General features: G+C 43.2%; 1 protein-coding gene across 9 annotated transcripts in view; it reads left to right on the forward strand.

Annotated features, from left to right (window-relative positions):
• TRIP12 (thyroid hormone receptor interactor 12) overlaps nt 1-27,726 on the forward strand; it is a 180,802-nt gene that overhangs the window by 56,432 nt on the left and 96,644 nt on the right. For all 9 annotated transcript variants that reach the window (XM_075861253.1, XM_075861249.1, XM_075861257.1 and 6 more), the window contains exons 3-5: nt 5,196-5,342; nt 12,336-12,467; nt 14,333-15,129. In XM_075861253.1, coding sequence (XP_075717368.1) covers nt 5,245-5,342; nt 12,336-12,467; nt 14,333-15,129 — 1,027 coding nt within the window. In that variant the 5' untranslated portion in view covers nt 5,196-5,244. The remainder of the gene's footprint in view (nt 1-5,195; nt 5,343-12,335; nt 12,468-14,332; nt 15,130-27,726) is intronic.

Genomic DNA, 27,726 nt, shown 5'->3' on the forward strand with positions numbered 1-27,726 from the left:
ACAGATGTGACAGCTTATTCTGAAAAGTCACCTAAAAAAGTTGCATCGCAATTCCCCAGTACATTTCTAAGTGTAGGCACTGGTCCACTGAAATTTCGAAGCTGTAGCTGTTTCGAAGTGCAGATTATACAAGGCGCGATCTTCAAGGGAGGGAGCGCAATCCACTGGGGTGGGGGCTATCTGTTAGGGGTGTGGCAATATCTACATGGACACCGGCACTATTCATTACACGTGGGCACTGTGGCACTATGTGTGCGCTGTCATTACATGTGGGTGCTGTGACACTGCACGTGGGCAGTGTGGCACTATCTACATGGGCACAGTATACCCCTTTATCCCCTATTACCATGATGAGAGATAACTTTCTGATCGCTAAGAGCCCTACTGCTAGGACCCCCACTGATCGCTAGAATGGGGGTCCTGAACCTCCTGTTCCTTCACTGTACCTCCTCCCCCTTTCCGCTATGCAGTTGTCACTCCATTCAGTCTGAGAATGACAAGCAGTTGAGCGCTGTACTCTGCTGTTTCCGTCATTCCCATTGACTTTGAATGAAGCGGAAGTTCGCAGGCTCGACTGCCGCTCCATTCAATGTCCTCCTCTCTGCTTCGAAGCAGTGAGGAGAAGCAGGGGTTCGGGACCCCCATTCTCATGATCAGTGAGTCCCACAGTGATCAGAAAATTCACCTTTTCTATAGATAGGTGATAGTTTTTGATTCTGGCAAAACCCCTTTAAACCAGCAAAGTAATAAGTAATGTACGTTCAATGCAATCAATGTAGAAAAACCAAATCCATTAAACAAGTCTTGAAACGAGTTAAAGGGTAAAGTGTAGCTCCAATTAGGGCTGGGCTATTATGACGATTCACGATTATTTGGACATGTTAACTCTTATTACAATTAATGAACGATTAGTTAGGCAACACCGCTTTTGCATGCTACGCTATTGAATTAATGTTTATCCCTGGAGTCTGATTTATAGAATATCCCCCCCCCCCCCCGACACTGCCACCACAAAGTATATTGCTCCCCATAGTGCTCCCCACACTGTATAATGCCCCATAGCTGCCCCCACACAATATAATGCTGCCACACCGTAGAATACCCCCCATAGCTGCTCCAATAGTGAAATAAAATACATACTCGCCTAAAGACGAGTTTAGGAGATCACTCTGCTTCTCTGTGTGGCTCAGCGCAGACAGGCACGATCACATCATGCCTCGCGGATGTCTGTGCCGAGCCGTGAGCGTCCGGCGATTACATAGTGAATAGTAGAGCAGGGACCTTACGGCTGCCTGCTCTACCGTTGAATCCAGCTGTATATGTGTCCTGAGAACGCAGATACAATTGAAACCTGGGAGGGGGGGGGGGGGGGACTGCGACAAAATGTGCCATATGAAGTCTGTTGATTGCACTGAATTTCAGTTACTTTTTTTTTTATTTTTATTATTAATTGCCCAGGCCCAATGGTCTAATAGTCAAAATATGTGGCGGGATAGGGCCATAAAAAAGAATGGGTCGCAATAATGCGGTAGCGTGGATCATTCAGTGTTCATGCTGCACTATGAGCATAAACTGTAGCAGGTCTAACGGAGTGGGTGCAGGTTTTAGCTGGCTGCCCGAGTGATCGGGCAGCTGAATGTCTGGTCCTCAGCAGCAGTGACTGCCGGGGACACTGAAGAGAAGATAGAAGCAGCGCCATGTATAGAATAAAGCGCTGCTGCCTCTATTGGTCCAGGTGATCTAGTGACTGGTCACATGATCGCCGGGATGCTGTTAGTGGCAGGCTGCTGCTAGGTCTACCTAGACCCAGCACAGCCCTGTTAGTGATTATAGTCACTATATAAGAGGGCTGATTTCCCCTGTAACTCTGCTTTTTATGACCTGTCCCTCAAAAAAGTTCAAATAAAAGTAAAATAAAGTGCAACAAAACGAAATAATAAATACACCTAAAATACCCACCCCAAAAAAACTTCTTCGCCCCCCGCCAATCTTTGGCTTAATGCTAGCCCTGATCCATTTACCGTAAAATAATTGTTCTATCATAAATTGATAGATCACGTCTTTCACAAATAAAAGGCCTATTTTATGGTAAAAAAAAGTGGCTGAAAAGTTACAAAAAAAAATTTTTTTTCACTATTTTCCACTTTTTTAAGCCTAGATATTCTAAAGTAGCAATAATGTGTATAAAAATGCTAAGAAAAGGAAACCTGCATTGCCTACGAAAAAAACATCACAAAAATCACGTCACTAGCCCAACAAATGAGTTATAGCTGCAGCCGTCTTTCAGATTTTCATTTTCATTTTTTCCTCCCCACCTTCAAAAAGCCATAACTTTTTTTTTTTTTCCCGACGATATAGACCTATGAGGGCTTGATTTTTGCGGGACGAGTTGTAGTTTTTTGTAACCTTGTTTATTATGCCATATAATGTACTAGGAAACTGGAAAAATAATATTTGTGGTGTAGAAAATGAAAAAAAAAACTGATTCCTCCATTGTTTTTTGCGCTTCGTTTTTACGGAATTCACTGTGATATTAAAACAACATGTTAACTTTATTCTGTGGGTCAATACGATTACGGCGATACCAATTATATATAGTTTTTTCTATATTTTACTACTTTTAGGCCTCCATGCACACGACCGTAGCCATGTGCACGGCCGTGATTTCCGGTTCGGCCGGCACACGGAGCAAGCGGCCCGCAAATCACAGGCCATTCACCTGGCCGCCGCCATTATTTTCAATAAGCCCGGACCGCAGAACACGGTCATAATAAGGGTATGTTCACACGCCCTATTTACGGACGTAATTCAGGCGGTTTACGCCTCGAATTACTCCTGAAAAAACGCCCCTAATGCGCCTACAAACATCTGCCCATTGCTTTCAATGGGAATTACGATGTTCTGTTCCCACGAGCCTTTATTTTACGCTTCGCTGTCAAAAAACGGAGCGTAAAAAGACGCTCCGTAAGAAGGAGTAGCATGTCACATCTTGAGGTGTTTTTTTGGAGCTGATTTTCATTGAACACTATGAAAAAGCCTCAAAAAATGTCTGAAAAGAAGCCTCAAAAGAAGCTCCAAATTTCATTTTCAGCTTCAAAAACGCCTGAAAATCAGAGGCTGTTTTCTCTGAAATCAGCTCCGTATTTTCAAACGTTTTTTGTTAAGCGTGTGAACATACCCTAAGGCTTGCCTGTCCTTTCTGCGGGCCGGGCTCCGGGGCCATGCACAGACCGTGAAAACCACGGTCGTGTGCATGGCCCCATACGAATGAATGGGGCTGCAATTCTCCCGTGGATTTTCGGGGGAATTGCGGCCGCAAAAGCACGTTTGTGTGCATGGGGCCTTACAAGTAAAAACCGAAGTGTACAAAATAAAATTTATTTTGTGTCGCCAAATTCTGAGAGCCATAACTTTATTTTTCTGTCGATTTAAGTGGTATGAGGGCTTTTTTTTTTTTTGCAGGATAAGCTATAGTTTTTAATGATACCATTTTGGGGTACATGCGACGTTTTGATCAATTTATTTAATTTTTTTTGTGGAAGATGAGGTGACCAAAAAAAAGCTATTCTGGCGGTACATTTTTTTAATTTCATTTTTTTTACACCGTGCCAGTTAAATAATGATATAATGTAATAGTTCAGACTTTTATGGATGCGGCGATACCAATTGTTTTTTTTTTGTTGTTGTTTTTTTTTAGTATGCTCTAGGGCAGGGGTCTAGTAGTACAGGCTCTGCTCCGGGACTGTGGAATTCCATGACATCGCAGTCCACATATGGTCAGCGATGTCTGGGGCTTCCCAAAAGCGGAGTCCCGAGCAGAGCGCTAGTACAGGCTCTGCTCCGGGACTCTGGGGAATCCCTTGACATCGCTGTCCTCATGTTGACAGCGATGTCTGAGGCTTCCCCAGAGCTGGAGTCCCGTGCAGAGCGCTAGTATCGGCTCTGCTCCGGGATTCTGTGGAATTCCCTGACATCGCTGTCCATACATCGACCGTGATGTCAGGGGCTTCCCCAGAGCAGCAGTCCCAGTGATGCCAGGAGGACAGCTGGAGTCCCAGGAAGAGCCTACTGGTTCTCTGCCTGGGACTCCAGCTCTGGGGTTGCCCCTGATATCACATTCTCGTCCAGGAGAATCCCCTGACGTCATTGTATGGACAGTGACGTCAGGGGCTCCAACAGCAGAGGAATCCCCAGCCAAAGCGTCTGCGGAGGGCACTGTGGCAGCATCTGCGGAGGGCACTGGCATTATCTAGGGGTGTGTTGCATTATCTACAGAGGGCACTGTGGCACTATCTAAAAAGGGGCTGCCCAATCTTGACGTGTCTCTTCCAAACGCTGACAACTGAGCCGCCGGACTGCATTTAGCTGAAATAAGCACGTGGAGAATTCTCTAAAATTTTAAACCTAGCGGTATTATTATAGTAGTTCAATTAACTAATTGATTAACAATAATTTTGTATTGTATCAAATTTGAAAGTAATGCGGCCAGTCCTCTTCCCATTTTTTCTATATGTGGCCCACTTACCCGGTCGACTTTGAGACCCCTGCGCTAGAGGGAAAATGTTTGTTTTGTTTTTTTTAACTTTAAATAAAAAAAAAAAAAAATGTAAATAAAAAAGAACAACTTTATATTACAAATTTTAACTTTTTTTTTTTTATTAGTCCCCCTAGGGGGACTAATGTATTGCAGTATATCGTGACTGTGCAAGGCTACTATTAAGCCCTGTCGGAGGCAGCGCTTAATAGGAGAACAACGATGGCGGACCTGGGGGCCTTTGTTAGGCCCCCAGGCAGCCATAGCAACCATCGCCACCCCGCGATTGCGTTGTGGGGGACGGCGGCAATGAGCCGTTAGAGGTGGTTTCCCCCTCTTTCTAACTATTTAAACGCTGCGATCGCTATTGACCGCGGCATTTAACGATTTAATCCCCTGCCCAACTTTGGCTCATGGATACGTCAAATTTCGGGAAGGGTTAACTAACGCGTTCTAAAAATGGCTTAACAGTGTCTGGTCCTGAAGGTTTAAAATGGACCGGTCCTGAACAGATTACTGTAGGACTCCTTCTTTTTTTTTTTTTTTTTTTTTTAATGAATTTGGCAGTCTGCTTCCGTATTATTGTAGTAGGTTGACTGGATTGTAAGGTAGCTTCTCTTTAACAAGTTCTAGTAACAAGTTTTTCTTTTTTCTTTTGCAGTGAATGGTAGTGTCTAGAAAGGGTATGTCCCTTCAGGAGAGAGGTGCCAATGTCCAGCCGGCCTAATAACAATCCAGGGGGGTCACTGCGACGTTCACAGAGGAACACTGCCGGGGCCCAGCCGCAAGAGGACACTGCAGGGGGAAGGTAAGGAAACCTCACCACTGTGAATCTGTAGAACTAAGGTCACATGCAGTGGATATAAAAAGTCTACACAGCCCTGTTTAAAATGCAAGGTTTTTGTAATGTCAAAAAAATCAGTCCAAGATGAATCATTGGGGTCCCATTCTGACTGTTGGAGCTTTCCGTCAGAACGGGACCCTGAACCGACACAAATTGACACAGACGAGAACCAGAGGTTTTTGTTCTTCTTCTGGTGAAGCCATTCTATATGTTGATTTGGAGGTGTGCTTTTGGTGGTTGTCGTGCTGAAAGATGAAATTCCTCCTCAGCTTTTTAGCAGAGTCCTGCAGGTTTTGTGCCAATATTGACTGATATTTGGAACAGTTCATAATTCCCTCCACCTTGACTAAAGCCCCAGTTCCAGCTGCAGAAAAACAGCCCCAAAGCCTAATGCTGCCTCCACCATGCTTCACTGTGGGTATGGTTCTTTTGGTGATGTGCAGTGTTGGCTTTGCGCCAAACATAACTTTTGGAATTATGGCCAAAAAGTTCAACCTTGGTCTCATCAGACCATAACATGTTTTCCCACATGCTTTTTTCAGACTTTGAAAACATAGCTGGGCTTGGATGTTTTTCTTTTAGAAAAGGCTTCCGTTTTGCCACCCCATCCCACAGCCAAGACCTATGAAGAATACGGGAGATTGTCACATGCACTACACAACCAGTATCTGCCAGATAGTTTTGCAGCTCCTTCAATGTTGCTTGGTAGCCCTCCGGACCAATTTTCGTCTTGTCTTTTCATCCATGTTTTGAGGGACCTCCAGTTCTTGGTAATGTCACTGTTGTGGCAAATGTAATCCACTTCTTGCTGACAGTCTTCACTGTGTTCCATGGTATATCTAATGCCTTTGGAAATTCTTTCGTACCCTTCTGTTGACTGATGCCTTTCAATAATCAGATCCCTTTGATGTGTTGTAAGCTCTTCACGGATCATGGCTTTTGCTGTCTCATGTAACAAAGAAAATGTCAGGAAAATCCTAGTAGAAAAGCTGAACTTTATATGGGGTTACTCAATCACCTTAAATAATGGCAGCTATGTACTGACTACTATTTAACATGAGTTTAAAGGTGATTGGCTAATTCTGAACACATCCACATCCCCAATTATAAGAGGGTGTTCACACTTCTGCAACCACATTATTGTAGTTTTGTTTTATTTTTACCCTCTAAATGATTTCAGTTTGGTTTCAATACAATTGTACAGATTATGTGTCACATTAAGGATACAAACACAGACGGCGGATACACTGCATCAAGCTGCGCAGCATATCTCCCCTGAAGACCGCAGGGAATGCCGTCTGAAATCACGCACCACACTGGTGTTTTTTTGTGCGTAAATTATCGCACATGCTTACCCCCTCCCTCCTCTGATATCCGGGAGGATGTTGCAGGCTATGTGACTACTGCAGCCTGTGATTTATTGCAGCAGTCACATGGCCTGCAACGTCATCCGGGGAGGCTGGACTGGGAAAAGAAGCAGGGAACTCTGGGTAAGTATAACTTTATTTTTGTTTTTTTCTTGCAGCTTTTGTGGCAGAATCGCTGTAATTCTGCCGCAAATGTCGCAACACACACTACGTTGTTGTGGGTTTAACCCCTTAACGCTCAGCGACCTAATATTCCGTCGCGCTGACCATGCCGTTCGCGCTCAGCGACTGAATATTACGTTGCGGGAGTAACTGCCATTTCGGCCGTCTTCCCGACACATGCAGGAGCTGTGACAGCTGCCGTCTCGTACAGCAGTTGCCGCAGCTCCTATAGCGGGGACCGATCGCTGTGTCCCCGCTGGTTAACCTCTTAAAAGCTGCGTTCAATACTGAACGTGGCTTTTTAGGGGTTAAGCTACCATCGCCGGCCTGCTACATGATAGCGGCCATGGCAACCGGACACAAAACAATGGCGTCCGGCTATGCCATCGACGGAAGCCTAGTGGGTCCTGACAAAGTCAGGACCCACTATGCTTGCTGTCAGTGAGTAGCTGACAACTCTAATACACTGCACTATGCATGTAGTGCAGTGTATTAGAATAGCTATCAGGGCCTCCTGCCCTCATGTCCCCTAGTGGGACAAAGTAATAAAGTAAAAAAATTAATTAAAAAAAGATGTGTGAAAATAAAAGCAATAAAAGTGAAAATCCCCCTTTTCCCCTATCAGTCCTTTATTATTAATAAAAATCTATAAACAAACAAATTAACTATACATAATTGGTATCGCCGCGTCCGTAACGGCCTGAACTACAAAATTGTTATTTACCCCGCACGGTAAACGCCGTAAAAGAAAATAATAATAAAACGTAAGACAATCAAAATTGTTTGGTCACTTCACCTCCCAAAAAATGGAATAAAAAGGGATCAAAAAGTTGCATGTACCTAAAAATGGTCCTGATCGAAACTACAGTTCGTTACGCAAAAAATAAGTCCTCGCACGGCTTTCTTGATTGAAAAATAAAACAGTTCTGCCGCTTAGAATAAGGTAACACAAAAGAAAATGATTTATTACAAAAAGTATTTTATTGTGCAAACGCCATAAGACAAAAAAAACTATGAACATCTGGTATCACCGTAATCGTATCGCCCCGCAGAATAAAGTGAATATGTCATTTATAGCGCACGGTGAACGCTGTAAAAAAAATAGAATAAAAAAACAATAGTAGAATTGCTGTTTTTTAGTCACCACGCCACCTAAAAAATAGAATAAAAACTGATCAAAAAGCCGCATGCACCCCAAGAAAACTACAATGGAGTCCTCAAGGGGTCTAGTTTCCAAAATGGGGTCACTTTTAGGGGGTTTCCATTGTTTTGGCAACACAAGACCTCCACTAGGTGCTCCTTTGCTTCGGAGGCCGGTGCTTCAGTCCATTACCGCCCGAGGGCCACATGTGGAAAATTTCTCAAAACTGCAGAATTTGGGCAATAAATATTAAGTTGCGTTTCTCTGGTAAAAACCTTTTTGTGTTATAGAAAAAAATGGTATAAAAAGGATTTTCTGACTAAAAAAATAAATAAATATGTAAATTTCACCTCTACTTTGCTCTAAATTCCCGTGAAACACCTAAAGTTCATAAACTTTCTAAATGCTGTTGTGAATACTTTGAGGGGTCTAGTTTCTAAAATGGGGTTTTTGATAGGGGTTTCTAATATATGGGCCCCTCAAAGCAACTTCAGAACTGAACTGGAACCTAAAAAAATATAAAAATGAAGCAATACTTCGCTTCTTACTTTATACTGATAATGAGCCGTGACCACCCTGAGATGACCTCAGTTTTGACCGTTTGTATAAACAGAGACCCCTATTAGACCGTTTCAGTGCCCGGTTTGCCCAAGCATACACCCCAGAGAAGTGTATTTCTATTGATGGGTCCTTGGTACATTTTAATCGAGGCTTCAATTCCGCCAGTACCTGCCGGGTAAGAGGGCAAGATATGGCGTGAAGATGTATAAGCTGTGCAAGAGTGCATCAGGGTATACTTACAAATTTAGGATATATGAAGGAAAGGACACCAGTATTCAGCCCCCAGAATGCCCCCCCTTACTGGGAGTTAATGCAAAAATTGTGTGGGATTTGGTGCACCCACTGCTGGACCAGGGTTACCACCTCTACCTGGATCATTTTTATACCAGCGTCCCACTCTTCAACTGCCTCGCTTCCAGAAGTACTGCAGCATGCGGCACTGCTAGAAGAAATCTGAGAGGCCTCCCTAAGACTCTGCTTGGGCAAACACTCAGAAGGGGTGAGAGCAGGGCACATTCTAGCAGCAACATATTGTGTGTCAAGTACAAGACAAGAGAGATGCCACACCAGTACCCATGTACCAGTACAGAGACCCCCAAACCAGACTGCATCCTGGACTACAATAGGTACATGGGAGGGGTGGACTTGTCAGATCAAGTCCTGAAGCCCTACAGCGCCATGCGGTGTGGTATAAGAAGCTGGCCAGGGCACATCATACAGATGGCATTGTACAATGTGTACGTGCTACGTCGATGTACAGGCCAGGGGGGAACTTTCCTGGATTTTCAAGAGGTGGTTATCAAGAAACTAATTTTTAGAAACCAAGAAGGGGGGGCACCCAGTACTTCTGGAAGCGGGGCCACACGCATCGCACCAGGGCAACACTTTCCATGAGAAGTTCCCCAAACTGGCAAGAAGGGAAAAAGTCAAGAGGTGCAAAGTCTGCTATAAGAGGGGGATAAGGAAGGACACAATATATCAATGTGACACATTTCCGGAAAAACTAAGGCTCTGTATGAAAGTGTTTTAAAATGTATCATACATCCCTTGATTTTTAATCTACCCCAGTTTTACTTATCCTGATGCCCTCCGCACAGCTTATCCCTCCTCGTCTTTCCCTTCTGAGCCCTGCTGTGTGTCCACGCAGCGGATAACAGCCACATTGAGGGTATTGCCGTACCCGTGAGAACCCACATTACAGTTTATGGGGTGTATGTCTCCGGTCAAAATGCTCACTACACCTCTAGATAAATGCCTTAAGGGTGTAGTTTTAAAACGGGGTCACTTGGGGGTTCCAACTGTACTGGTACCTCAGGGGCCTCTGCATACATGACTTTGCACCAGAAAATCCACAGTAGGCCAAATGGTGGTCCTTTCCTTCTGAGCCCCCCCATGGGCCCAAACGGCAGTTTGACCACAAATGGGGTATTGCGGCACTCAGAACAAATTGGGCAACAAAATGGAGCATTTTATTGCTTGTGAAAATAAGAAATTTTGAGCTAAAACTACATATTATTGCAAAAAAGTAATTTTGTTTTCATTTCACAGCCCAATTCAATTACGTGCTGTGAAAAAACTGTGCGGTCAAAATGGTAACAACAACCATAAATCAATTCCCTGAGGGGTGTAGTTTCCAAAATGGGGTCATTTCTGGTGGGTTTCCATTGCTTTGATACCCCTGGGACTCTGCAAATGCGACATGGCACCCGAAAACCAAACCAGCAAAATCTGCACTCCAAAGAACACATAGCGCTCCTTCCCTTCTGAGGCCTCCCATGGGCCCACACGGCAGTTTATCGCCACAAATGGGGTATTGCTGCACTCAGGACAAATTGGGCAACAAAATGGGGTATTTTGTTCCCTGTGAAAATAAGAAATTTTGATGAAAAATGACATTTTATTGGAAAAAAAGTCATATTTTTTTAAATTTCACAGCCCAACTCAAATACGTGCCGTGTAAAAACTGTGGGGTCAAAATGGTAACAACAACCATAAATGAATTCCTTGAGGGGTGTAGTTTCCGAAATGGGGTCACTATTGGGGGATTCCTACTGTTTTGGCACCTCAACACCTCTTCAAACCTGGCATGCTGCCTAAAATATAATCTAATAAAAAAGAGGACTCAAAATGCACTAGGTGCTTCTTTGCTTCTGGGGCTTGTGTTTTATTCCACGAGCGCACTAGAGCCACATGTGGGACATTTCTAAAAACTGCAGAATCTGGACAATACATCTTTAGTAGTGTTTCTCTGGTAAAACCTTCTTTGTTACAGAAAAAAAAATGAATAAAATTGAAATTCAGCAAGAAACATGAAATTTGCAAATTTCACCTCCACTTTGCTTTAATTCCTGTGAAATGGCTGAAGGGTTAAAAAACTTTCTAAATGCTGTTTTGAATACTTTGAGGGGTCTAGTTTTTAAAATGGGGTGTTTTATCAGGGGTTCTAATACATAGGCCCCTCAAAGTCACTACAGAACTCAAGAGGTACCTTAAAAAAAGGCTTTTTTGAAATGTTCTAAAAAAATATGAGAAATTGCTGTTTATGTTCTAAGCCTTGTAACGTCCAAGAAAAATAAAAGAATGTTCAAAAAACGATGCCAATCTAAAGTAGACATATGGGAAATGTGATCTAGTAACTATTTTGGGTGGTATAACCGTCTGTTTTACAAGCCGATGCATTTAAATTCTGAAAAATGCTATTTTTTATAAATTTTCTCTAAATTTTGCAATTTTTCACCAATAAACACTGAATATATCGTCCAAATTTCACCACTTACATAAAGCCCAATGTGTCATGAGAAAACAATCTCAGAATCGCTTGGATAGGTTTAAGCATTCCGACGTTATTACCACATAAAGTGAAATCTGTCAGGTTTGAAAAATGGGCTCTGAGCCTTAAGGCCCAAACTAGGCCGTGTCCTTAAGGGGTTAAGCGCTGGTTAATAGGAAAACTCGCAACAGAAGAGCAGCGATTCCGTAGCATTAATTGACGTGCTCAAAACCTCACCACAGGTCAATTAGTGTTTTTCGGCTGCATTTTTGCGCAGTGTGGGGACGAGATTTGTTAAAATCTCACCCACACTGCTGCTACTGTAATACGCTGCGGATTTTCCGCAATTTGTTGCGGATAATCTGCAGTGTTTACACCGTGTATTCCTCAAGGTGGAAAAAGTTCTGAAATGATTCATCTTATACAGATTTTTTGTGGCATGACGAAAACCTGGCATTTTAACAGGGGTGTGTAGACTTTTTATATAGCCTTTAGCAACGCAAGCAAACTACTCCATTGTGTAAGGTAAAGCAGATACTTTGGCGCAGACAACACTTATTTGCCGTTTTGTTGGATTGTCTGACTTTCTATTCTCATATATTTTACATGGTTGTGAAGAAAATGTATTGACCGCAAACACCCATTAAGGACACGTGTTTTTTTTTTGTTTTGTTTTGTTTTCTTTTTAAACCTCTATTTTGATCTAGCTAATTTTTCTAAAGCTTGTAACTCTTAAGGGAAAGTCAAACCTTATAAATCCAGGGCAGTTGCATTTGTCTGGGGGGTTGTTATGTTTAAACCAAAAAAAAAAGTAACCTTTTTATAGCACAGGTATGTTGTAAGAGTTTCTTATGTTGCCCCATGGCTGTTTTAGTCACCTTTCTACGCTTCTTAACACCGCAGAAGGGATCTGTGTTTCCTGTATGCTCTGACGCAGTTCTCTCTTGGTTTTCCAGCAACCAGTCCCAGCTAGAGCAGGCAGAACATAAGGCCCTTAGCCTTCCTGAGAGCAGAAAGTCACTTTGTAAGACCCCCAAAGTGCAGTCTAATACAGCTACTGGCCAGTCCAGGGGATACAGCTCTAAAAGGTAACTTTACTAACTACTTTATGAACTTGTATAGCATTGGTAGTAAAATGTCTTGCTAGTTGATATTGGTGAAGGAAAACGCCAAGATGTAGTAAAGGATTTAGACTCGAGTGAGTATTGCATGGATTTGGGTCTTACTATTTTAGAAATGGCCATGTCTTGCTACCTTTATCCTTCTTTCATTTTCTTGCTGATAATACACTAAATGTTTTCTCTATTGCATGTTGTGTACTTTAAAGGGGGTTTTCCCACTTCTCACATATATCAACATATACCACAGGATTGATTTTAAATGTATGGATGATGAGGGCCCCACCACTGGGACCCCTTCTGATCCCTAGGATGGGGGTCCTAATCCCCCGTTCCTCCTCACTGTGCAAAATCGCAGTGAGGAGGATTTTTAATGGAGTGGTGGTTGTGCATGTGCACTGCCGCTCCATGCGGTGCCTATGGGCCAGCCGATTTTAAGAGCTTGAGGAGATTGAGCATGTTGGATTTCAGAGGTGTCTGGCAGTGGCTTCTTCTGCTCACCCCGTTGAAATAAAATGCACGCTCAGACGACTGTTATCTAATGTATGATCCTCTTAAATGTAATATAAAGTCATTGACTTTAAAGTGAGTGTGTCACTACTTTTGGCCACTTAACACCGCTAGAAGTTTAGTCAGTCGTATTCTAATGATCCTAAAGTGTCTTGCTAGAACCGTCACTGAAGGAGGGAGGGGCTTCAGTGGAGAAGACGAACACTTCCCATTCATTAGCATATCACACGTAAGGATTAAAAGTTTATTTTTCCAGTGTGTCTTGCAGTATCAGTGCCAACATAGGTATGATTTTACTTGTCTCCTCAGCACCGATCTTGTGCTGGTAGCAGGAGGTGGGGGGGGGGGGGATTCAATGTGGTAACACTGTTTAAGGCTCTGTTCACACTGGAGACCTGGCTCTCATGTATTCAGGATCCATAATGCAAATTGTTTCCCCGTCTCCCCCTACTGACTTTTATTCGTTCTCTCAGGTTTCCATCTTTTTCCTGAATAGATAAACCATGGAAACCTGACGGAAATGAAATAATGTAAATGTGAAGAGACAAAGTTTTTTAACTTTTTGGGGTTTTCTTCTACAGGACCGTAGAATATAATATGCCCTATACTATCCGCAACTGCAGCTCCACAATTAGATAGTATGTGAACGCAAGTGCATGGGGCCTAAGGACTAGACTGTGCGCTATACACATGTCAGGGTCCAATGTCATTCCGACCTGTGTTGTGCATACTAAAAAAAGTGAGACTAAAAAAAAAGTTACAGGTCTCGAAGTCACTAAACATTTAGATCACAACACAGGTTATGAGGCAGATGTTAAACAGGACGATTGAGTAAAGAACAAAAAAAAAAGATTTTTCTCTTCAAAATAATTCTTCTTAGTTCTACATATTTGCAACTTATTGGGATACATGGGTGAAATTATTTAACCTCAAAATATGTCAATGCTTGACAAATTTAAAAGACATAAGTAGGCAAATCAAGCCAAATACAGTGTTTGTGGTGAAACCAGGCACCAAAATACGGACAGGGGTACAAGCACTGTTGATAGCTACCAGATAGAATAACCAGAGGTAAACCTCTTTTCATTTTTGTCTCATCATTGTAAGAGTAACGAACCACAAAATGTAGTTTTTATTGAAACGTGTTACTACTGATTTTTATTTTACCTAATTGCGGGAAAAATAAAGTTCTCTAATCTATCCGATCCGCTTCAGTTGTGTATATTCTCTATCTATCGGCTGAATATACATACATCAGAAGATGCATTGGTTCTGACACTGTGTAAACTTGTGTTTAATTTTATTTTTTTCCCCCTCCATCTCAGGGGCTGTACCTCATCTTCTGTTTTAATATCTCAACCTGAAGATCCAGAACGAAGTAACACCTCAGAAATTCAAAGGCCTAAGAAAGAAACTTCCCGTGGGGTGAAGCGTAGTGCCAGCCCTGATTATAGCCGGACCAACTCCCCTAGCTCTGCTAAGAAACCCAAAGCACTTCAGCACGTCGAGCCCTCTGCTGGGACGCGGCGACCAAATAATAAACCTAAGAAGAGACAGATTGACCAGGAGCATTCAGCTCCACCCACATCATTGCCGTCAACAAGCAAAGCATACGGCAGGAAGGGTGGAGCCCCCGGAACCTCCCCGCTGCACAAAAGAAAAAGGACAGATAATTCCTCTTGTGTGAAGAGCAGCAGTACAGCCGTAGTAGCGACTGGTGCAGAAGACAGGCCTCCAAAACCCACCAAGCTGGCTTCAAAATCGGCCACCTCAGCCAAAGCTGGGTGTAGCACCATTACTGATTCCTCATCTTCTGCCTCTACTTCCTCTTCTTCTTCCTCTGCTGTTGCCTCTGTCTCTTCTACTGCACCCCCTGGAGCTCGAGTTAAACAAGGGAAGGATCAGAACAAGACTAGACGATCACGCTCTGCCTCAAGTCCAAGTCCTCGAAGGAGCAGTCGCGAAAAAGAGCAAGCCAAAGCCAGCAGCTCTTCAAAGTTTGATTGGGCAGCTCGATTCAGCCCAAAAGTCAGCCTTCCTAAAACCAAACTTTCCCTTCCGGGTTCTTCCAAGGCTGAGACCTCAAAACCTGGACCCTCAGGATTACAGGCAAAACTAGCAAGTAAGTTGTTCATCGTTCTCTTTTGCATGTTGAAACGGTGAAAAGTGGTTAAAGGGAAAGTGTCGCTACAAATTTTTTTATTTTTTTTTAGTTAACCAGTTAGTGACCACTAATGCGCCGTTTCACGTCCGTTACTAACTGACTTTATTCTGAAGCATAAGCTTTTTTACGGCACTGTATCAGGATAAATAAACAGAGCAGGGTGCTGTCAAATCTCCCTGCTCTCAGCTACCAGAGGCAGCTGGGGGCGTACCTGCTCGAACGTGTGAGATTGATATAAGTATCGATCTCACCCGTTTAACCCCTCAGATGCGGTGCTCAATAGCGTGCACCGCATCTCAGTGGTTTTGGCGAGAGGGAGGGAGCTCCCTCTCTCCCCCACCGACACCCGGCGATAAGATCGCAGAGTGTCTGTGTCTCCGATGGCAGCCGGGTGGTCACTAGAGGGAGCGATTCCCAAAATTGCAGCATTGGCAATGTGGTAAAGCAACCTCATTGCTTTATGCTGCAAATTTGGGGTAGACACACTCGCTCTAGTGTCCTCACACAATCTCACACTAGCCAGAATAAGGAGGGGGTTGAATCTTCAAACCTCCTACACTGTGTGCCGCCATTTTCTGAGCAACTGCACAGTGTAGGAGGATTAGATACAGTGCTCAGCAGACAGTATAACATGAACATACACGAACATAATACACACCTCCCATACACAAACATAAATTGCCTGCTCCTGCCGCCACTGCCGCCTCCGCTCCTATACCTTGCTTCTTCGCTTCCTTGAACGTATGGCCGGAAGCCATGGCCGGAAGTAGTCATCTTACTGTCCGGCAGCAGCTTCCGGTCCACATGAAAATGGCGCCGGATTTTGCTCCACTAACTTCGTTTTGGTCTGTGTGGGAGCGGCGCATGTGCCGTTCCCACACAGACGGCATACGCTGCAGTGAATGGAACGGCTCTCGTTCCCATTCTCTATGGGGATGTTTGTGCCGTATTCCATCTCTGTATATGTCGTTAATCGACATATACAGAGATGAAAAAAAAATGGCAGCCCCCACAGAGAAGTAAAAAGTACAACACAAGAACACAAATAAGTAACATTTATTTTAATATCATACTAAAAGCAATATTATATATTAAAAAAAAGTGAGTGACCCCATCTAACGGCACTACAGCCTGTGATAGTGAGTGACATGACTTCACTGATACTGAACAGTATTCCTTTACTCTGCTGTCTGCACAATGCCAGTCTAGTATCCAGCTGATTAGCTGAGAAAAATCTGACTGGTTGCTAAGGGTACGCTGTCTATTAACCACAATTTTTTCCAATTGTCAGGCACCACATCTGTCTGTGTCAGAATATGCATTTATTCAACTCAAGGCAGAATTGAGACTGGGTAGAGGGCACTCTTTCTGTTGCATGAACCATGAATCGGTTTATGGAGAGAACTTTATACATACATGGGACGTTTTAGATATATTGTTGGAGTCTTTTTGGCTGAATGTGCTTGGGTTCGATCTGTGTTCCAGGATTGTGGGTACTTTGTGGGACTTTATATTCTATCATGACTTTTCAATGTTTTGATGCTTGTCATATTGCTGCTGTTTTAACCCTTTTGTAGCATTGCTGCAAGGTCATTTGTTCCCTGTCCTCTACAGCCTAGTGGTGTTCGAAATTTTTAAAAAAACCTCTTGTTTGGTATTGGAAGCTTCTATTGTCATTAGTGAATGTCAGCATCTTGCTTACAAGATAACTGGTTGTATGTAGATGTTAATGACACTATATCTATGGACCCAGTGGATGTGAGATAGTTTACCTATTGGGTATGTTCCCTATTTGATTGTATAAGGTTGATCTGTTGTAAGACATTGTAGGTAGAGGAGTGGCTGGCTGAGTTGTTCAGATGCTTTTCTTTTAGAGGTCTCTGGCACATGTGATCACTATCTCTTCTAAATTCAGTCTTGGGTTCTGCAATATAATCTTATAATATAAATCTTCTAAGAGTTTATCTGCTTTCACAACCCATTTTATATGCCTTTTTAGATTGTTTTTGCCGCTTACATAATACAGCGTGATTTTAAACTTACTAATATTATAGTGATATTCCCAACACTTATGGTATTTCTGATAGATGTGGGTTCCTGCCCAAAGACTCCCACCTATTTCTAGAACGCTGCTAGACCGTTTCCGTAACTCCTACAACAGAAATGAAAGAGTTGCGCGCATGCGCTGTCCCCTCTCCACTAGTCCCCATCTGGAATTTGTAACCAGCTGCACAAGGCGAAATGGGGTTGGCGACCCTTGTTCTTGATATAGAATATTTAAATTTTAAAAAGGTATAATTTTGATCAAACCCATTTACAAAAAACTTATTTTTGTCTGACAACTTAGGAGAAAACACACTAGAGCCTCAGTTTAACTCTATAGCTGAGAGTTCTCGAGCACTATTGACCTAAAAGAAAATACTATGTACGTACATATATATTTTGTCACATAAACATGTGAATTACTAGGGGTTCTGGGGAAAGTACATGCTGTACATTTTGGTATGCTTGTCTCATTGTTTAACCCCTTCCCGCACCTTGACATGCAGTTACGTCTGGAGTTTAACAGATAACCGCCTCGCCATACCACAACGGCGATTAACTTTGCAGGGTGTTTGTCCTGCTCTCCCTCTTGCCGATCAGCGGCCTATCGCCGCTGATTTTGGCAATTCACCCCTTCGATGCGACGACCGATTGCGATCGCCACATTTAGGGGGTTTGAAGCACATTGGCAGCCCCCGCAATGTGATTTTGGTGGCTGCTGATGGTTGGCATGGCAACCGGAGGCCAGACAATGGCCTCCGTGGTCTGCCATGTACGGAAGCCTGTGATGACCAGCCTCCGGCTGATCCTCATAGGCTTCCTATTACGTTGATGTCAGTATAAAACTGACAGAATACATTACACTACGTAGGTAGTGTAATGTATTCTAGCAGCAATCAGAGCTGCAAGTCTTCAAGTCCCCTAGTGGGACAAAAAAAAAAGTTTATAAAAATATCTTTTATATTTTAGAAAGTGTAAAAATAAGTTACCAAAACAAAAAATGTTGTGGTGCGGGGGGTGATGTATGGAGCCGGCTCACGCGCTAAGCCCACTCCTTAAGCTGCGGGTGTCAGCTGTGTATTACAACGGGCACCCAGGAATAATGGACAGGAACAGCGATCGCGCTTTTACAGAAGCCTGTAAGAATTACAATATGCGGCAATACATGTGTATTGTACCAGCGATCTAATGATCGCTGGTTCAAGTCCCCTAGGGGGACAAATAACTTTTTTTTTCTTTTTTTTTTTACACATTTTAAGTTATTAGTGAAAAGATTTTTATAAATATTTCAAGTCCAAAAAAAACCCTTTTCCATTTTTCCTCCAAATGAATGTAAAAAATCAAATTGGTATCGCTACGTCCGTAAAAGTCAGAACTATTACAATATACAATTATTTAACTTGCACGGTGAACGCTGTAAAATACAATTTAAAATGGCAAAATCAATTTTTTTGTTCACCTTCGCTCTAAAAAAAATAAGCTCACACCGCTCAATAGACTAATAAATAAAAAAAATTGGTGTATATGTGTATATATATATATATATATATATATATGTGTGTGTGAAATTGTACAGAACCAAAGAATTATAAAAATAAGGCTTCGTTCACATCTGCGTCGGGGTCCCGTTCTGACGTTCCATTGGATCTTTCCGTCAGAACTGGACCCTGAACAGACACAAATGGAAACCAGAGGTTTCCTTTTCCATCCCCTTTGATTGGTTTTTAATACACACAGGTATAGAACATAGTGGAGGGGAAGGCCTCCATACACTAAAAGGAAAACCACAAATAAGGGCGAAGCCCAAACAAAAGTGTGCATCACATCCCATGACAAAGGACATTATATATCAGCAGCATTAATGTACATAAGAAATAGGAGCACTGCATAAGGGTGAAACAGAAAAATAACAGCTCAGACTCCTACACAACATAAAGTGTAACGGGAACCGATAAATGAAATCCGAGAAAGCAAGGCACATTCCCCTAGACGGGAAGAGGAAGAATAGAGAAGCTACGGAGAAGGGGGGAAAAGAGAGCTAGGCTGAGGAATAAGTCATGGGGAGCCTGGACTCCATTTCCGGATTATCATGAGTGAAAAGAGCAAGAGCAGCAATACACATAGCAGGGGCATGGTCGGAACAGCAAAATCCCAGGAAACTGCAAGGAACATCTCCTCATATTAAGTCTCATAGTTAGGGGGTGGGGCGTGTCTCAAGTTACTGCATTAAAATAGGTGGAAGAACGGAGGAACTTAACCCGTTAGTGACCGACCCATCGTGTTTCTACGTCGGTCACTAACGGGCCTTATTCCGATGCCATAGACTTTTTACGTCGCGGCATCGGAATAAGTAAACAGCAGGGAGCTGTCAAATCTCCCTGCTCTCAGCTGCCAGAGGCAGCTGAGGGCTGGGAGCGTCCCTGCTCTGCCGGGTGAGATCGATATTCGTATCGATCTCACCCGTTTAACCCCTCAGATGTGGTGCGCAATAGCGAGCACCGCATCTGAGTGGTTTTGGAGAGAGCGAGGGAGCTCCCACCGACACCCGGCGATACGATCGCCGAGTGTCTGTGTCTCCAATGGCAGCCGGGGGTCTAATAAAGGCCCCCAGGTCTGCCTGGAGTGAATGCCTGCTAGATCATGCCGCAGGCATGACCTAGCAGATGCCTGTCCGTGTTAAACGGACAGGCAGTAATACACTGCAATACAAAAGTATTGCAGTGTATTATAAATGCGATTGCAGAATCGCATATTATAGTCCCCTAGTGGGACTAGTAAAAAAGTTTAATAAAGTTAATTTTAAAAAAAATGTGAAAAAATAATGAAAAACCCAGCTTTTCCCCTTATAAAATGCTTTACTATTAAAAAAACAAAATAAAGTTAAAAAGTTACACATTTGGTATCGCCGCGTCCGTAACGACCCCGACTATAAATCTATTACATTATTTAACCCGCACGGTGAACGCCGTAAAAAATTTAATAAAAAACGATGGAAAAATTGCTGTTTTCTGTGACTACTGACTTCAAAAAAATGTGATAAGTGATCAAAAAGTCACATCTACTCCAAAATGGTACCAATAAAAACTACAAGTCTTCCCGCAAAAAAAAAAGCCCTCATACAACCGCATCGGCGAAAAAATAAAAACGTTACGGCTCTTCAAATATGGAAACACAAAAACAAATAATTTTGAAAAAAAAAGCGTTTTTACTGTGTAAAAGTAGTAAAACATACAAAAACTATACAAATTTGGTATCGTTGCAATCGTAAATCCCCGCTGAATAAAGTTATTGTGTTATTTATACCACACGGTAAACGGCGTAGATTTAAGACGCGAAAATGAGTGGCGAAATTTCAGGTTTTTTTCTATTTCCCCCCAAATAAAAGTTAATCAATAAATAATATGTCCCCCAAAATGGTGCTATTGAAAAGTACAGCTTGTCCCGCAAAAAACAAGACCTTATACAGCTATGTCGACGCAAAAATAAAAACGTTATAGCTCTTGGAATGCGACGATGGAAAAACGTAAAAAATGGCCTGGTCATTAAGGTCCAAAATAGGCTGGTCATTAAGGGGTTAATCCATTGAGACCATGCAGACGTGTATCTTGTATAAGCAGCTGGGGAATGGGCCAACACGTGTTCCATTCTCTGTATCAAGGCAACCTCCTGAAACCACTTATCTAACAAAGAGGGAACTGCCGTTTTCCACCTACGTGGGATTACCGATTTTGCAGCTTGAAGGAGATACCTAGTTAGGGAACATTTATAAATGGGTAATGGCATAGGGAACCTAAATAAAAGAGCCGCCTCAGGAGAATTGGGGACCAAGACTCCAGTAACTTGTAATATTTTAAGGACCGCATCCCAAAAACTCCGTAAATGAGGGGCAACTCCATCAAACATGAGACATGGAGCCACCCATAGCTCCACAGCGCCAACAAGTGTTTGGCACGGACGGATACCATTTATGAAGAGCAGCAGGAACCCGGTACCATCTGGAAACAATTTTGTAACTAGTTTCCTTGGCCCTTATGGATATAGAGGCTTTTTGGGAAAGAGAGAAACATCGTTTCCATTGTGGGTCAGTGAATGTCGTCTTCAAATCTTTCTCCCAAGCCCTACAGAAGGATGGGAGATGCTGGGATCGTTGGGAGAGGAGTAGTTTATGTAATGTGGAGATGGCATGGGCATCGTTCGAAGTCTGTAAGCGGCCGGTGGAGATGGGTGCGGCGATTAGTAACACTATAAAAATGCTTTAATTGGGAATATTCAAACATGTGACGTGGGGAGGGTGTATCAGTTGGGTAGATGGAGGCTGAAGGGGGTAGAGAGGAATCGGAAAGGACCTGAGAAAAATACATAGGGTTGGTGGATGACCTGCCCAGGAAGGAGAGACGAGCCCTACCAAAAGGAAAGGCTGGATTGTCCGTAACGGGGGTTAAATTGGCTCAACGGGTCTTAGAGTGAACTTCCCTTCCCCAAAGACCGCAATGCCAGGAGAGTGTGGTAAACCACAAATGAGGCTTGAGTCGGTTTGTTCCCAGACTGGATCCATGGCAGGGTAGATGGGGTACGAGGGTAGAGTTGTTGGGCTAAACAAACCCAAATTTTCGAGTCGCCATTGTAAAAAAAATAAAGAACACGAGCATGAGTCGACTCCAGGTAATAGAGACGACAGTCCGGCAGACCAACCCCACCCGTATCTCTGGATCGAGTAAGAATAGTTCTACCCAAACGTGGACGACCCGTTGGCCATATGAAGGATCCAAAGCTTTGCTGGATACGCAACCAATAAGAGGATGGGATGGAGATGGGGGATCATCTGCAGGAGGAACAGCAATCTGGGGAGGAGTGACTTTTTTTAATAATATTGAATATTGATATGGCCAAACCAGGACAATTCCTTCTTATGCCAGGAAATAAGATCTGTTCAAAATTTGGCTAGCAGGGGAATTAAGTTATTTGTAAACAGTTGTGTGAGGTCACTATCTATACGTGCACCCAAATATGTTATACCCCTAGAGGGCCAAGATGAGGGGAAATAACTTTTGAGAAGCGATACTACCGGGGCCAAGAGGGAGACATTCAAAGCCTCAAACTTGGAGAAGTTGATCTTGAAGTTAAACCATGTTCCACAACAGGACAACTCGGACATAAACGAGGGGACAGAGACATGCGGGTCCGTGAGGTAAACCAATAAGTAATCCGCAAAGGCAGGGCACTTATATTTTGTCCCTCCTTTGGTAATGCCTTTAATATCCGGGCTGTTCCGAATGGAGGCCCTGAAATGTTCCAGGACATACAACAATGGGGATAGGGGGCAACCCTGCCTGGTGCCATTATGAATAGTGAAAGCTGCAGAGAGGGAGCCATTTAGTTTTTAATTGGGCGGAAGGAGAGTGATAGAGGGCCATAATTTCAGCAAGAAGGGAAGGTCCTAGTCCTATGTGTTAAAGGGTTTGTCAGAGGGCGGGCCAGGATATTGTCAAACGCCTTTTCGGCATCTCTGGTCAGGATCATAAGTGGAATGTGTTGAGTCTGGGCATGATGAATAATGTCTAAAGTTTTAAGGCTGTTGTCGCAGGCCTCCCGACTGGGCACGAACCCCACTTGGTTCGGGTGAACCAGGGTAGGAAGGTATTTATTCAATCTGTTGGCAAGCAATTTGGCATATATTTTGAGGTCGAGAGACACTCTTAAGTCAAGCTGCCATGTATGGTAGACCCAGGAAACCACTGCTATGACAGCAACTGAAGGGCACAAAATAGTTATCAACATGTGCAGGGCCAGGAAGTGCAGAGAGTGGAAGAATGTAAGATTGTTAATAGTACCATAGGGTGAAATCTAAATAGTCCAAGGATGAGTGTGTGCACTATATGCAGCCTAAACACTATGTTGAGGATCTGAGCTGTTTGTGACTCAGTCTGGCTTCTCTTTGTGTGGCATTTACATTTCATACTATAAACCTGTATGACTTGATCATCACTAGTGCAGGTCACCAGCTCCACACTTAGTGTATTCTCAGTCACTCTCATGCTTTATTCCTGGGAAAGCATTCTAGCCGTGCGTCTTACCTGGATCAAATGGTAAAATTCTTCCATGGTTACCTGTGGCGATTTCTGATTTTGTGGCACATTATGACGGCCTTTTCACCCCTATAGATGTTTCTTTGCTGGTGAGTAAGATATGACTATGATGGCAACCCAAAATTAATTATTCGAGGGTTATAAAGGACGTGTAGGCATGCTGTAAGCGAATCCGATGAAGCATGTGGGGGGGGGGGGCTTCTCTGATTTTTAGCTCCATGCAGTGTTAGACAGCCAGGGCGCACGGACAGATACCCTATCATTTAGTGATCACCTACATCCCGCAATCTCACAGCGGATGTTTCTGTCCATGCTCCTTCCACAGCCAGCAGTACACTGTTACCTAGCTCTTGTAATGAGAATCTCTCTGTTTGAGTGCATTGTAATTTTAACTTATATGTGGTTCGTTATTTTGTTTCAATCAATAAAGATTATTATTATTTCCTATATGTTGTTTAGTGTTATATCTGTTAGTTGGGGAAAAAAACGTGCCTTATTTGCCTCTGGCAATTTTTGTAAATTGAGGTTCCTAACCAGATACAGATTGCCTGTTGAGATATTTTTTGGTATATTTCGCTTCTGGAATTTGTTCAATCTTATGTATTTTTATATTGCTAGAGATAAAGCTATTTTAGCCCCTAGGCGCACCACGACGCAACTGTACGTCCGAATGGCCAGTGTCTTATCCCACGGGGACGTACAGTTACTGCGCAGTTCGGTGCACACTGTCGACGATAGTGTGCACTGGGAACTGGGAGGCCAGCTGTTCCTGACAGCTGACACTCCACTGTTGCTGATCAGCGGCTGATTTCAGCAATTAACCCCTTAAATGCGCTGATCTATTGCAATCGCCGCATTTTAAGGGTTTCTAGCACATCAGCAGACCTCACAATGAAATCGTGAGGTTTGCAGATGGCTAGCATGACGACTGGAGGCCAAGTAATGTGTCTGCCATGTGCGGAAGCCTATCTGGACCAGCCTCCTGATAGACTTCCTGTCAGAGTGAGAGGACGTCACTGCCGTTCGCGATGCACACTGTCGGTGACTGTGTCTGTGACAGTGTGCATCGGGAACTGGGACGTCAGCTGTAGCTGACACTCCACTGTTGCCGATCAGCGGCTAATTGCCGCTGATTTAGGCAATTAACCCGTTAAATGCGGAGCTCGATTGCGATCTCCGCATTTAGGGGGTTTGTAGCACATCAGCAGCCCCCATGCAATTGTGGGGGCTGCTGATGCTTGTGATGGCACCCGGGGGCCAGACAACGGCCTCCGGGTCTGCCATGTATGGAAGCCTATGAGGACCAGCCTTCTCTTCGTTAACACCCAGCTTCTGGCAGTGCACAGACACACAGCGTGTTCTCGAGAGATCACGCTGTGACGTCACTTCCTGCCCCAGGTCCTGCATCGTGTCGGACGAGCGAGGACACATCGGCACCAGAGGCTACAGTTAATTCTGCAGCAGCATCAGCGTTTGCAGGTAAGTCGATGTAGCCTCTGGTGCCGATGTGTCCTCGCTCGTCCGACACGATGCAGGACCTGGGGCAGGAAGTGACGTCACAGCGTGATCTCTCGAGAACACGCTGTGTGTCTGCACTGCCACAAGCTGGGTGGTAACAAAAAGAAGTGGATGATGCTGATTCGTCAGCATCATACACTTCTATTCACAACGCCCAGCTAGTAAAACAAGTAAAAACGCCCAGATGTTACACACACAATACACACCCACTTGTACTTAACTTTAAACACGCCCAGTTGTACTTAAGAAAGGCTCATTTGCATAAATATAAAAATGCTCATAACTTGGCCAAAAATGCTCGTTTTTGGGGAAAAAAAACGTTACTGTTATCTACATTGCAGCGCCGATCACCTGCAATAGGAGATAGGGGTTTGATAATCTGGTGACAGAGCCTCTTTAAGGACGCAGCCTAGTTTTGGCCTTAAGGCTCAGAGCCCATTTTTCAAATCTGACATATTTCACTTTATGTAGTAATAACGTCGGTAATGCTTAAACCTATCCAAGCGATTCTGAGATTGTTTTCTCATGACACATTGGGCTTTGTTAGTGGTAAAATTTGGACGATATATTCAGTGTTGATTGGTGAAAAATTGCAAAATTTAGAGAAAATTTAGAAAACATAGCATTTTTCAGAATTTAAATGCATCTGCTTGTAAAACAGACGGTTATACCACCCAAAATAGTTACTAGTTCACATTTCCCATATGTCTACTTTAGATTTGCATCATTTTTTTGAGCATTCTTTTATTTGTCTTGGACGTTATAAGGCTTAGAACATAAACAGCAATTTCTCATATTTTTAAGAAAATGTCAAAATACTTTTTTTTAAGGTACCTGTTCAGTTCCGAAGTGGCTTTGAGGGGCCTATGTATTAGAAACCCCCATAAAACACCCCATTTTGAAAACTAGACCCCTCAAAGTATTCAAAACAGCATTTAGAAAGTTTATTTAACCCTTCAGGCATTTCACAGAAATTAAAGTAAAGTAGAGGGGAAATTTGCAAATTTAATTTTTCTTGCAGAATTTCAATTGTATTACATTTTTTTCTGTATCACAGAAGCTTTTACCAGAGAAACACTACTAAATATGTATTGTCCAGATTCTGCAGTTTTTAGAAATGTCCCACATGTGCCCTACTGCGCTCATGGACTAAAACACAAGCCCTAGAAGCGAAGAAGCACCTAGTGCATTTTGAGGCCTCCTTTTTTTTATTATAATATATTTTATGCAGCATGTCAGGTTTGAAGAGGTGTTGAGGTGCCAAAACAGTAGGAATCCCCCAAATGTGACCCCATTTCGGAAACTACACCCCTCAAGGAATTAATTTATGGTTGTTGTTACCATTTTTGACCCCACAGTTTTTACACGACACGTATTTGAATTGGGCTGTGAAATTTAAAAAATGACTTTTTCCCAATACGATGTCATTTTTCATCAAAATTTCTTATTTTCACAGAACAAAATACCCCATTTTGTTGCCCAATTAGTCCTGAGTGCAGTAATACCCCATTTGTGGTGATAAACTGTCGTTTGGGCCCATGGGAGGGCTCAGAACGAAAGGACCACCATTTGGCCTACTGGGGATTTTCTGGTGCGAAGTCATGTATGCAGAAGCCCCTGAGGTACCACCCCATAACTGTAATGTGGGTTCTCCTGGGTATGGCAATACCCTCAATGTGGCTGTTATCAGCTGCCTGGGCACACAGCAGGGCTCAGAAGGGAAAGACGAGGGGGGGGGGGGGGATAAGCTGTGCGGAGCGCATCAGGGTAAGTAAAATAAGTAAGTGTAATACAGTCATTACCCCGCTCCTGACAACAAGTGCCCGCGCGGACAGCATGAGGAGATGCGGCCGGCGCTGCACTAATGAGCGGCGGTTCAGGCACTGAGGACATAACATGGGGGTGTTTTGCAGTGCACCTGCCATGTTCTGTCTTCAGTGCCGCCGCTCATTAGTGCAGTGCTGGCCGCATCGCATCATCCTGACCCCGCGCATTTGTTATCAGGACTCAGGAGCGCGGCAATGACTGTATCACACAGCCGCAGCCCCGCTCTCATATATTCATGTGTTACTATACTGAGCTGTGCGGCCGCACAGCTAAGTATCGAAATACATGAAATAACGGTATCGAACCGTTTAGGGATGCAGAGTATCGAAAAAGTATCGAGGTTTCGATGCATCGTGCATCCCTACTAGGTAGTGTAATGTATTCTAGCAGCGATCAGAGATGCAGGTAAACAAAAGTGTAAAAATAATTTTATTTTTTTTTCCTATAAGAAGTATCTTATTATAGGAAAAAAATGAAAACGTTAAATAGTACACACATTTGGTATCACCGCGTTCGTAACGACCCAATCCATAAAACTGTTCGTTTTACCGCACGGTGAACGCCACAAAAAAAACTAACTAAATACAATGCCAGAATCACAATTTTTTTGGGTCACAACCCCTCCCAAAAAATAAAGAATAAATCGTGATCAAAGTTGCATGTACCCCAAAATAGTACCAATAAAAACTACAACCCGTCCCGCAAAAAACAAGCCCTTACACAGCTTTTCTGACCGAAAAATAAAAAAGTTACGGCTCACAGAATATGGTGACACAGAAAATAAATTATTTTATAAAGAAGTGATTTTATTGTGCAAACGCTGCAAAACATAAAAAAACTATATACATATGTTATTGCCGTAATCGTACCGACCCGCAGAATAAAGTAAAATTGTCATTTATAGCGCATTATGAGCGCCGTAAGAAATAAAGAATTTAAACCGCCAAAATCACTGTTTTGTTGGTCACCAAAGCTCTAGATAAAATGTAATAAAAAGTGATCAAAAAGTTGTATGTACCGAAAAATGGTACCAATAAAAACTACAGCTCGTCCCGCCAAAAATAAGCCCTCACACCGCTCA

Source organism: Rhinoderma darwinii, chromosome 4 (genome assembly GCF_050947455.1).
Source record: "Rhinoderma darwinii isolate aRhiDar2 chromosome 4, aRhiDar2.hap1, whole genome shotgun sequence".
Taxonomy (NCBI): domain Eukaryota; kingdom Metazoa; phylum Chordata; class Amphibia; order Anura; family Rhinodermatidae; genus Rhinoderma; species Rhinoderma darwinii.